At 39.4% G+C, this 11,908-nt stretch overlaps 2 protein-coding genes across 2 annotated transcripts in view; both read left to right on the forward strand.

Annotated features, from left to right (window-relative positions):
- The first annotated feature begins 1,827 nt into the window (after positions 1-1,827).
- On the forward strand, positions 1,828-6,108 carry LOC106957696 (myosin regulatory light chain 2, ventricular/cardiac muscle isoform). The gene is made up of 7 exons (XM_015049127.1): positions 1,828-1,936; positions 4,310-4,399; positions 4,491-4,566; positions 5,381-5,485; positions 5,601-5,679; positions 5,757-5,805; positions 5,920-6,108. The coding sequence occupies exons 1-7, from the start codon at positions 1,934-1,936 to the stop codon at positions 6,022-6,024; spliced, it is 507 nt and encodes a 168-aa protein (XP_014904613.1). The 5' UTR covers positions 1,828-1,933; the 3' UTR covers positions 6,025-6,108.
- Positions 6,109-8,470: 2,362 nt separating this feature from the next.
- Positions 8,471-11,908, forward strand: part of LOC106957695 (protein phosphatase 1, catalytic subunit, gamma isozyme) — an 8,793-nt gene continuing 5,355 nt past the window's right edge. The window contains exons 1-5 of the mRNA XM_015049124.1: positions 8,471-8,924; positions 9,589-9,720; positions 9,856-10,086; positions 11,152-11,256; positions 11,495-11,718. Coding sequence (XP_014904610.1) covers positions 8,870-8,924; positions 9,589-9,720; positions 9,856-10,086; positions 11,152-11,256; positions 11,495-11,718 — 747 coding nt within the window. The 5' untranslated portion in view covers positions 8,471-8,869. The remainder of the gene's footprint in view (positions 8,925-9,588; positions 9,721-9,855; positions 10,087-11,151; positions 11,257-11,494; positions 11,719-11,908) is intronic.

The following is an 11,908-nucleotide window of genomic DNA, read 5'->3' on the forward strand; positions in this document are numbered from 1 at the left end:
AGCTCGTCTGAGAGACTCTGAATCAGAAAACTCTTCTCCTGTCAGTAGTTCTCTCTTCATCTCCTTGAGTCTTTTCTGCCCTTGTAACTCGGCTTTTGTATTCTCCAGTTCTCTTTGCACGTAGACTAGCTTTTGGTTCTCCTCAAACCATCTTGCTCTCTCCTTTTCCAAAAGAGAGCCAAGTCTCTGGATCTCTCTCTGTAACCCAATGGGAGGCGTTCTGTTCTCAGTCCAGCCTTGCAGATCCTGTCCAGCTCTCCATGCTCCATGCTGGGGTCTCATCTCACCGTTGGAGGAATGTGGCCTTTGGTTCAACATGTTAGACAAAACGATGTTTGTTAAAATCCGTTTTGATCCGCAAACGATCTAAATGTACAACTTTGAAAGAGCTTTGCGAACGTCTGAACTTGTCAGTAGTGCAGCAAGCAATGACAAGAATGTAGAAGTTTGTTACATACATACAGAGCTGATGACATCACAAGCAGGACTCTGGTTGTGACATCACAGAGTTTTCCTTCATCTTTGGAATGATGATGTGAGTGTTTGAGAACTCTACCACACTGACCAACCAACCTCCCCCATTATCCTGCTCACCTTCCTACCCCCCATGTTGGAATTGGGATGGGTTATATAGTGTTAGGGTGGCTCTGATTTATTCTTTCTGTAGATTTTTGTTCATGGTTATTTTTTGTTGAGGCATTGCATCTTAGGACAGTTGTCCCCTCTGGTTTTGGATGACATACAGTTGGAAGTTTTTTGCTCTTTCTCTTTTAGTTTTGGGCAATTGATATGATGCCTTTACAAGCCAGTGAAATAAAACTTCTTTAAAAGAAGTTATGTTATGTTAAGATACATATGTTTAATTTATGATAAATACTGTTTAATTTCTATTTTTGGGTTTGAAAATTAAGAGAATGTAAAACTTTTTTTATATTTGTAAACAGATAATTTTTTTGTGTGTAATGTTGACGTTTGTGGAATAAAATGGAAAAAAAAAGTTTCATACCTGAAGACTAAAAAATAGATCTAATAAATGTCTTTTGATGTGAAACTTCAATGAAATGTATTATTAGCAGCTACAAAGAAAACATTAATCAATATTATTGGGCAAAGGTATTAAAAGCCAGTGTGGCAGGTTCAAAGAGACTCATATTGCCTTCAAGTTATCAGTTATTAGTTTTTAAATATTAATTAAAGCAATTTTTATCTGTTACATCAATGTGAAAAGGTCTTGAGTATTATTTAACTTAAGTTCTCATCGGACGCAGAGGCAGCTAACAGGCTGTTTTATCAAAACTTTCCGGCCCTTTGAGGACATTTGTGATCTCGATGTGGCACAGAGTGAAAATGAGATTGACAGCCCTGGTCTAAATTGAAGAGTGAATAAACAGAAATGACATATAATGAGGCGAATAATGAAGTGAATAATGTTCCCAGCTAACGTTTCCCACAGTGCAGTATGCTGTTTATGACCTGGTGTTATTGGGGCTCAGCGAGCTTCAGCTAACAGTTCCGTTTAGCAAGCTACTGAGAAGAAGAGCCCCTCCCGGGCCCACTGCAGACCACTAACAGGACAGACAGCTGGATGATGGACCCCATCAAGTGCAGCTGTCAGTCACAAAACACAACTGTCCTTCCCGGGCCAGAGCTATGTCCTGTTGTTATTCTGGGGCCTCAGTAATGGGGGTATGTGCGTTTGGCTATTATCCCTAAATCTCATGAACTCAGACAATGGTGGCCGATGTCAGGGAGAGAATAGTCCTCCTTACCTGCACCGCTGCCTAAACAAGGCATGGAGTATTTATAGTCCATAAGCATGCACCATTATATATCAGGGGTGAAAGCGGTCAGCATATCTATCCATTGTTCAGTGTGCTACTCCGTCACAGAGCAGCAAGGACACAGCTTGGTCGTCAGCTAGCCACAAGGAAACATGGTGAGTAGATGCACATTTAGTCAGCATTGCTTCGCTGTCTGTCTGGGGAAGAGGCTGGATCTGCTAGATCAGTGATACCTCGAACAAAAGACAGGAGAAGTTTGGAGACAGGAAAAGAAAAGAAAAAAAAACAGAACAGACAACAGATGAGATAAGATGGAAAACATATTCAAAAGAAGAGAGGAATGGTGTTAAAAGAAGACATTGATAAAAAAAAAACTTAACTAATATTTGTTGGTGTTACAACTGGGGTGCTTTTTGTGTAGCTAGGCTATAATCAGTAGAAGCTTAAGTAAGAAAATACTTAAATCCTGTAGTCATATTTGAAGTATTAAGGCTATTTTACTCTTAATTTGTCATTTATGTTTAAGAGAAACAAAAAAAAGTTGTGATTAAGCAATAAAGCATTCCTGAAAACATTTTATCCAAAGATTTAAAAAAGAAAAGTGGTATATAAAGTTTTCCGCCTGACAACAAAAGCGGCAATTTGCCATCCGTTAGCAATGTCTGCCTCAGGGCTAAAAACCAAAGTTTGACTTCTGTCTCCAAACTACTGAAAACTGAAGATAAACTTGAATTCCTGCTTCGACGTGGAAACTTTATCAAGTCTTATGACAGTTCTTAACAGTTATAATCAAAGGTTTTGCCTCAACAGTATTTAACACTGTAAAAAAAAAAAAAACATTTTTAAGCAATACATTATCAAACTAGTATGTTTGGTTAGAAATGTAATTAACTGCAAGAATTTAATGTCCTTCAAAATTCAATTATAGTGTTGTACAGAGGACACTTAGGAGAAGAGATAAATAGGCAAGCACCAATTTTGTTGGTCAAAATTGGTGCTCACCAGCAAACTCTGCATCATTTCATATTTAACCATCTTAAAAAAAAAAAAGCAAGGCAACAATTTTGGGGCGCCAGAGGTCCTGTCTGAGGGATATCTGAGCGCCCCAGAGCTAATCCACAGCAAGCATTAGACCTCAGCTGTCGAGAGGCATGCAAATCCAAAATTATGTCATGGCGTTGCATTCCTTCACAACGCTTTTTTTTTTTAACAGTTCCTTGGCAGTCATGTAAATAGCTCAACATAATCCCTCTCTGTGAGGGTTTTCTGATCAAACAGGACTCAGAGTAGCATCCTGTCATCATCCAGGCCCTGTGGAATAATCCCTCATGTGATCCTGGAACTATGGAAGTGCAGGCAGCAGACTAGACCCCTGCAGCCCCCCTTCCTCACAAAACAGTAAATAATGTTTCCACGACCAACTGACAGAGTCTGTAATCCTTCTTAAGTAAATGTCTGTCCCACTGGAAGTGCCCCTACGGCCTCTCACTCATCATTGGCTTGTCTTAAAGGCACAGATGACAGTAAAAAAACAACAGTGGGTCAAGTTAAAGAAGGCAACCAGGGGCGAATCTAGAAAGTTTTTTTAAAAGGGAGGTCTTGATGGGGGGGAGCTGCTGGTAATCCTGGGATGGAACAGAAAACCCAAAAGCAATGAGCAAATCTGCTCATATAGCCCAGAATTAACATATATAGTCCAGTGGTGAAAGGTTAAGTGATGGATAGAAATATCCTTTATGATCTCACTGTGGGGAAATTCAGGTTTACCAGCAGCAAGTTTAAAGCAAATGGATAAATACATAATTAAACTAAAGTTAAAAAAGAAGAAGAAGAAGAAGAAGAAGAAGAAGAAGAAGAAGAAGAAGAAGAAGAAGAAGAAGAAGAAAGCAATAAGAGGCTTTACATTAAGGGAAAAAAGTTGTAAAAAGTAGCATACTCAAATTACAAGAAATTTCTCCACTGCGTAGATGTAAACATGAGTTTGTTGGGAGCAGGGAAGCTTAGAAAGTCTATCCTGGGAGGAAGGATTTGTAATAACGCTCCTTTTGGTAGGATTGTCAGCAATAATTAATCTTTAAAGAAAAATGGGACTAACTTCACCATTTAATACATTTAAATTGCAAACAGGCACATTAGTTTGCGAGCGTAAGTTTGGATAGTCAAGCATGTTTTGTTTTATTTTTTTAACTTTTGATCATAGCTAGAATTTAACTAAATTTGGTTGTTCTCATTCAGAGTGTGCCGTGAGGAGGCTGATGTGTTTATGTTTATGTGAATAAAAGTATCAACTTGAACTATGATAAGACTTGTGGTAGAGAAGGTTTCTGTGTTGGGCCGACAATTTAAGCCTGTATCCATATCCAGCTTTAGCGACCTTAGCGAGACTGCTAATGCGAAAGTCCAAACTTGCTAGCCTGAACCTGTTAGCCACATCTTAGTTGCGGTCATTAAAGATTTACCACTGTCCTGCTGCTGCTGGTCGGAGGTAGTTTTGGGTTTAATCTTGGTGTTGTGGTCAAACCCTGCAGTCTCCAAAGAAAGCCAAGAAGAGAGCGGAGGGAGCGAGCTCCAACGTGTTCTCCATGTTTGAGCAAGCCCAGATCCAGGAGTTCAAAGAGGTGAGCAGAACCGGACCCGAGCTCTGCACCCCGCAGGGACCGCTTGCTGTGCACACTCGAGTCACGCCGGGTGTTTCTGAATCCCCTGCAGGCTTTCACCATCATGGATCAAAACAGAGACGGATTCATAGACAAGAACGACCTGAGGGACACTTTTGCAGCTTTAGGTGAGAGAAAACGGGGTGTGTGGGGCGCCGTTCGTAAAGCTACGGAGTTTTAAAAAAAAACAACAACAAAAACAGTAATATTTAGGTTTATTTAACCTGTCATAGAGAGGGAATGCAGGAGTTAATTTTTCAAAGTCATGTTTTCACAATGTTATTCATAAATGTCAGAATTAAATTCACAAGCTGAATATTTAGTTTGGAAAATAAATGCTTAATTAGGAAATTAAAAAGTTCAGTTTGGAAATAAATATTTTGTTTGGGAAATAAATATTTTGTGTGAAGCTAACTATTTAGTTAGCAAACTAAATATTTCATTTGGAACCAAACAAAGTTTGAAAACTAAATATTTAGCTCAAACTTAGCAATATATTTGGGAACTAAATATATTTTGCTAGCTAAGTAGTTTCCTAGCTAAATATATAGTTTGTAAACTAAATATTTAGCTAATAAATAATTCCATTTGGAATGCTGACATCTACAGATGTATGACTAGCATTTGTTATTCATACAAAGTGATGAATATATGATTTTGAAAAATTAACACCCATATTTTTTTCTTTATGACTCACTAAACAAACCAAAATATTACTGTTAATTTTTTACTGTGCAACTTAACAACCTGTATCTTAGAAGTGTGTCCATTTATATGATTCTTTGCAATGGTCTCAGTGAACTAACTTTTCAGCTTATCCATTAAATATTTAACTATTTTTTTTACATAAACGCGATTAAACATGAGTAAAAAAAATTCATTGTGACAGCCAGAGCCCCACGCTTCACTCCACCCTGACCTTTGACCTCTGTCTTCCCTCAGGCCGGTTAAACGTCAAACAGGAAGAGATTGACGATATGCTGAAGGAAGCTCCGGGTCCGATCAACTTTACAGTCTTTCTCACCATGTTTGGGGAGAAACTAAAAGGTAATCCAGGATCATCATCATCATCATCATCATCATCATCATCATCATCATCATTCATGCAAAAAAAAAAAATTTTTTTAAAAATCCTACAAAAAACTATTTACATTTTCGTCAGGTGCTGACCCAGAGGAGACTATCCTGAATGCTTTCAAAGTCTTTGACCCTGAGGGAACAGGAACACTAAAGAAAGATTAGTGAGTATTAGTATGAGGCTAACGTTTTAGATGAAGCGGCCGCCTGATTTTCTCATTTTCCCTGCTCACTTTCGCAGCGTGACGGAGATGTTGACGACTCAGGCAGACAGATTCTCAGCTGAAGAGGTCGGTGCTCTACCTTGGACGATCATCCTGTGACTGTTTGGGCAGTTTAAACTCGACTGAACTTTAAAAAAAAAAAAAAAACTATCAGTTTTTAATCTAACTTTCTGTCCACAGATGGAACAGATGTTTGTAGCATTTCCTCCCGATGTAGCAGGAAACCTAGACTACAAGAACCTGGTCCACATCATAACACACGGTGAAGAGAAGGACCAGGAATAGATGGAGTCGGCCTCAAGGATCCAGCTGGTGTCCAGTTATATCAGCACAAAAATCAACATCTGAATAAAAAAGTTGAAAAAGAAATTTGGTCTCGGTTTCACTAACTGATCTAATTAAAGTTCAACAATCATGTACTAGGGGTGGGCATTTATCACATCGTTTATTATTTATTGTGATAAATTTCTTGTCATGATAAGAATTTTGATTTATCATTGTCACGATAAATTCTAATTAATGTAAAAAAAAAAAGCCTATATTGTCTGGATTTTTATTTTTACTATTTTCTCCAGTGTTTGCTCAATGAAATCATGAATAAATATCAATAAATTAGAAGTGTGATTTTAATGTGATACATATAAATCACACTTTTTTTTATGTGAGTAGTGTCCTAAAGAAGCATATTGCAAAGGGGTGAGTTTTTCAAGAACTCTTTGTGGGCTATGATTACTGTGTAAGCCATGCAGTTACCTAAAAAAAAGCAATAAATAGTTCTTATTGTCACTTGTATCATTATCACTAAATATTGTGATAAAACTAAGTCACCCACCTCTGTCATGGTGCCTGCCTATTGTATTGTAATTTTCACCAGTAAAATAATTGTTCTATAGCTGACAGGGCACCAAAACTGACTCGAGCCCCGGGACCCACATAAATTCGGCCCTGTGTGCACAGAAAGAATATTCATGAGGTTACTTTAGAAAGAAACTGCTTACACTGGATTTTATTCGTTTCGTAGGTGTGGGAGTACAAGGGGTTGCAAAGTACTGTACATCATAATTTCCCCACTTTTAAATTTAAACAGATTTGATCTGCATCATTTCCCATCCACTTTAAAAATGTGCAACTCTTTGTGTTGGCCTTTAACATAAAATCCTGTGGGGTCTGTGTTTGTGTTGTTATTTAGCACAAGTATTCCTATAGGCATTTAAATACTTCTGAAAAGTATTGTTCCTTGGTATATGTTTAACTTCTATTTATTAAGTGGGTGAATAAAGAGGGAGGGTTTGATATGCATCAACACAACAGTACAATAGAAAGCATTCACGAGGGTCCAACTAACACCAAAATAACTGCGGCATGCACCGTGACGCGCGTGCCAGCCCAACATCTCCCCGTTTCCTGATTTAGAGACGTATGTGTGGTTCGGCTTCCTATTGTTGCAGCTGGAACACATTGTCAGTGATGATATCTAATTATAGCTGCGTGAAGCCATTTAAGTTTTAATCCCGTGCTGACAGTGTGGCAGTAAAAAGAGCCAGTGTGACCACCGGCAGCATCCCGAGTCCTAATGTTACTGCAAACGTCTTTTGAGCGCCTAAATATAACGGAGGGCATTGTGGGCTAAGCTATGTATCCTTAAAAGGTTTCCGTGAGAAGGTTTATTAGCTAGAATGAGAAGCTTCGGCACATTAAACAGGAAGTGGCCGCCGGCTGCTTTAAGCTGAGTACATACAGAGCTCATTTCAAAGACAATAAAATGTCTGTTCAGGGGGTCCTTTCAAACTCAACATTAAGCTACATACAGGCCCGTCTGCAGCTGACAGGACGTAATAAACTAGGTAATCTCAAGCAGTCTGGACTAGAAATCATTATTTATGACATTTACTATTGGAAGGAATACGGTCCATTTATATGTTTTAGCTTCAGCTGCTGCTTTTGATTGTGATTCCTCTAGAATAATTGCAAAAATATTTGATATTGCAGTTGCTTATGAGAACTATCAAAAATAGTTAGCGTATGAATCATGGAAAAGAAGTGTAACCTTTGGAACGTTGTATGTGAATCTGATTTTGCCGTCTGAATTTCCTCTGTGGGATAATAATGCTATTTCTATTCTGTTTTATTTACCCCCTCTGGCAATAACAGTATAATTTCCTGTTGAAAATATCAATGAGTCAAGTCAAAGTCTTCATCAATATGAGCATGACAAACACACTTTAGGAATCAGATTGATTTCTTATCATCCCAGTTGAAAATTAATAGCTTGTTTTTTTCAAACTCCATTTCTTCCAAAGGCCACTTGAATAAACTAGAAAGCATCAGGAATACTCTTGACCCAAACACAAAATTTGTTTTTGTAGGGATTTTATGTGATAGACTAACGTAAAGTGCTGCAGAAGGTTATTATTTTTTTAAAATGTTGCTTGAAATGAAACAAAATGAGAGGAAAAAAAATCAAGGAGTATAAAATTATTTCACAAAGCACTGTAAATGTCTGAAAATCCAAAAAGACTCAGTCTAGGTATAACTGCACTTTTCAAGCTAGAAATGTTCTCATCTTGAAAAAAGGACATTAAGAATGGAGACATCAGTTTTAATCAATGTAAATTAAAAAAAGAATTTGTCTTAAGCTGTCCAGTTTGTAACTCCGGATGCTTTTTCTCCACCCGGAGCGGTAGAGGGCAGCAGTGGCAGCAGTGGCGCACTGGCGGCCCCATCCTCCCAGGAGTTTGCTGGTTAGCTCTTCAAGGTGCGGCAGAGCAAAACACAGAGACACCATCGCTAGCTAACAGCTAGTTCGGTTGGCGTTTATTTTTTATACCCCGGTTTTTTTTAAAAAACAAAAGCCGTGGCTGTGTTTCGTTTTTTTTGTTTTGTTTTTTTTTTTTATGAAAACGGGGATCCGTAAATTTAAAAGCAGCTTTTAAAATTTCACACAAAAAAGACTGTCAACGAACCTACAAGCCGAACTGGGTCTCAGTAACATTTTTTTACGCTCAGTCGGAAAATTTACAGAGCTAAGCTAATAGGCTGTAGCTAATGCTAGGGTAGCTAGCGAGCTAGCTTTCGCAAGTGTACTAACGCCGAGATCTTACCGAATCGATTTTTTTTATAGAAGCAGAAAATGGCTGATGTTGACAAGCTCAACATAGACAGTATTATTCAACGTCTTTTAGAAGGTAAGTACGATCTCAAATAAAATACAATGGCAATTTCGATGCTGTTGTGACAATAACAGATGTAAATGGGGAAGCTAGCTTCATTTTCTCATCTTTACTTTTCATTTCCTTGCATTTATTCCTCATGGGGAATAACCACAAGTTATCACTAAACGTGTTTAATGATTAGGAATCTCAGTATTCCCAAAGGTAAAAAAAAACCCCGCACTGTTCTTGCACACAGACATTGCGCATACCGGTGTAACGTCACTTTCTGTGACCCTTAAATGTTTGACCTGATTAGGTTTTCATCGGCCGCTAAGCGTATTGTCTGTATTGAGTTACTGTTTACGAAGAAGAATGCACAATACCCGTATTTACAAGTTGCCATAAAGTGATTTATGCTCAAATTGTGAACTTTACCCCCAGTTAGTTTCAGTGTCGCTAAAATGACATTAGTCTGACAGACACTGGAACACCTGCTTTTTTTTAATGTTAATTCTTAAAATTAGCCACTCCTTGTAAATACTACTATGAAGTCTTGCCTTACGTTTGGGTACACAGGTTGCTGCTCACCTGTTCCACCCAACCTGCCCATCCAGATTCTGCGCTAGGTGTTGCTGACTTGGCAGTGAGTGTGCTAAGTTGTTATCTTTGCTGATTGTTGTTTGTTGTCTGGGCACAGTCCGAGGAGCAAAGCCTGGCAAGAATGTGCAACTGCAGGAGAACGAGATCCGTGGACTGTGCCTGAAGTCCAGGGAGATCTTTCTCAGTCAACCCATTCTGTTGGAGCTGGAGGCCCCCCTCAAAATTTGTGGTGAGCGAAAATTGTGTGTGGTTAAATCCGAATCTTAAACGGCAATGAAATCACATGGCAGAATACGATTCAGATGCCAAAACATTGATTATATCCAATAACCCCCCCCCCCCTCCCCACGCCTCTGTCTGGCAGGTGACATCCATGGGCAATACTATGACCTCCTGAGGCTTTTTGAGTATGGGGGCTTCCCTCCAGAGAGCAACTACCTGTTCCTGGGTGACTATGTGGACAGAGGGAAGCAGTCTCTTGAAACAATCTGTCTTCTTCTGGCCTACAAAATCAAATACCCGGAGAACTTCTTCCTGCTGAGGGGAAACCACGAATGTGCTTCAATCAACAGAATATATGGTTTCTACGATGAGTGTGAGTATTGTTTTAATTGAACCGAATTTGAGATGTGTTTTACTGTTTTGTGTTCAAAGAGAATTTAGCAGCTAAATAGGAATCAGGCGATGGCACGCGATTTCTCTGGCAGGGTACAGGCAGTTTGAGGGAAACTGACTGGTGTAAGATTAAAAATGGAGGAAATGTAAAACAGAGGGGAGAAGAAAGTAAATGAGCGTTGGGTTCTGAAGAACTACATAAACTCCAAAATTATACAAAGGTTTTATTAAGCTTTAATAACAAAAATAAAGACAAAAGTTTGCGATGACATGTAGCCAAAACGCGTCCCTTGTTTTTAGTCTTATTAAAACTTTTACATAACTTTGGAGTGTTGGTTATTCACATTTTTTGTCATACTATAAAAGCATCTCTTATATTCTAACTATATGAAAGAGATGCACTAATCTGGCTTTTACTGACCAATCCATCCGTCCTCTTACACCCATATCCCATCGCAAAACGATTATAACCCATAAAAGACCAATGTGCCACAAGTACCAGCAGACAATGAAGGCGTTCCATTGTCTGTCCCTATTTTGTATTTTTATTTTATTTTTTCTAACTGAAATTAAAAAACAGGCCATCGGTTGAATAAGTTATGATTGAAACTAGTGGGAGAAATTAGTTATGATGCATTTAATAAACATGGAGGGGGGGTGGGGGTGACAGATTTTTCTGTGTTTAACCTGTCATCATAGTTTAGTCTGAACCCAAGGAAACATCAGATAGGTTTCCACCTCTGGCTGTTTCTATAGTGCAGATGTGGGCAACTCCAGGCCTGGAGGGCCGGTCTCTTGCAACTTTTAGATGTATCTCTACTTCAACACACCTGAGACAAATAATGAGGTCATTAGCAGGACTCTTGAGAACCAGACTGCTCTTAGGAGGTGATTCAGCTGTTGGATTAAAGCGTGTTGGACCAGGGAGACAACTAAGAGTTGCAGGATACCGGCCCTCCAGGACCAGGATTGCCCACCCCTGCTCTAGTGTATGTTTATTGCACAACGACAAATTAAAATATCCTTTGTTGTCGTCATAATTTAGGTAAACGAAGGTACAACATCAAGCTCTGGAAGACCTTCACAGATTGTTTTAACTGCCTCCCTATTGCTGCAATTGTGGACGAGAAGATCTTTTGCTGCCATGGAGGTAGGTTCTTGTTTTCACTTGTTCTCTGTACACAGTGTTATGTTTTTTGTGTGCATTATTTTCACAACTGTGGCGTATTAGAAAACTTGATGCGTCTTTGACGTAAGCTGCTCTTATTTGTCTTTGTGAAACGCTTCCTCTGCAGTTTGTCGTTCCATTTGGACTGACCCACATGTAACAGGTCGTGGCCCTTGTATTTGTTTGTTTATTGGTATCGCTGCCCTGTTTTTGCATCAAGGACTGTCACCTGACCTTCAGTCCATGGAGCAGATCAGACGCATCATGCGTCCCACTGACGTGCCTGACCAGGGCCTGCTGTGCGACTTGCTGTGGTCCGACCCGGACAAGGACGTTTTGGGCTGGGGGGAGAACGACAGGGGCGTCTCCTTTACCTTCGGCTCCGAAGTGGTAGCCAAGTTCCTGCACAAGCACGACCTGGATCTGATCTGCCGCGCCCACCAGGTAACTCCAGCGCCCCCTGTCTTTAGCAAACAGAAATGAGATTGTGTGAGAGCGCATTTGTACAAGGACATCGGATCCAGCGCAGGGAGTTGGCAGGCGTACTGTAGAGACCGAAATCGTGTTCCCAGTCGTTTTGTTTTCGTATACTTTTGGCCTATTTTTTTTTTTTTTTTGTATGTTAATGTTTGTG

Source organism: Poecilia latipinna, unplaced genomic scaffold, assembly GCF_001443285.1.
Source record: "Poecilia latipinna isolate Pla-1442-1.1 unplaced genomic scaffold, P_latipinna-1.0 Scaffold927, whole genome shotgun sequence".
Lineage (NCBI taxonomy): Eukaryota > Metazoa > Chordata > Actinopteri > Cyprinodontiformes > Poeciliidae > Poecilia > Poecilia latipinna.

Excerpts from the sequence above, each read along its gene's own strand:
- LOC106957696 (XM_015049127.1), top strand. Across the intron at positions 5,680-5,756 it reads GGAACACTAAAGAAAGATTA|CGTGACGGAGATGTTGACGA; the intron begins GTGAGTATTAGT and ends TCACTTTCGCAG. Across the intron at positions 5,806-5,919 it reads ACAGATTCTCAGCTGAAGAG|ATGGAACAGATGTTTGTAGC; the intron begins GTCGGTGCTCTA and ends TTCTGTCCACAG.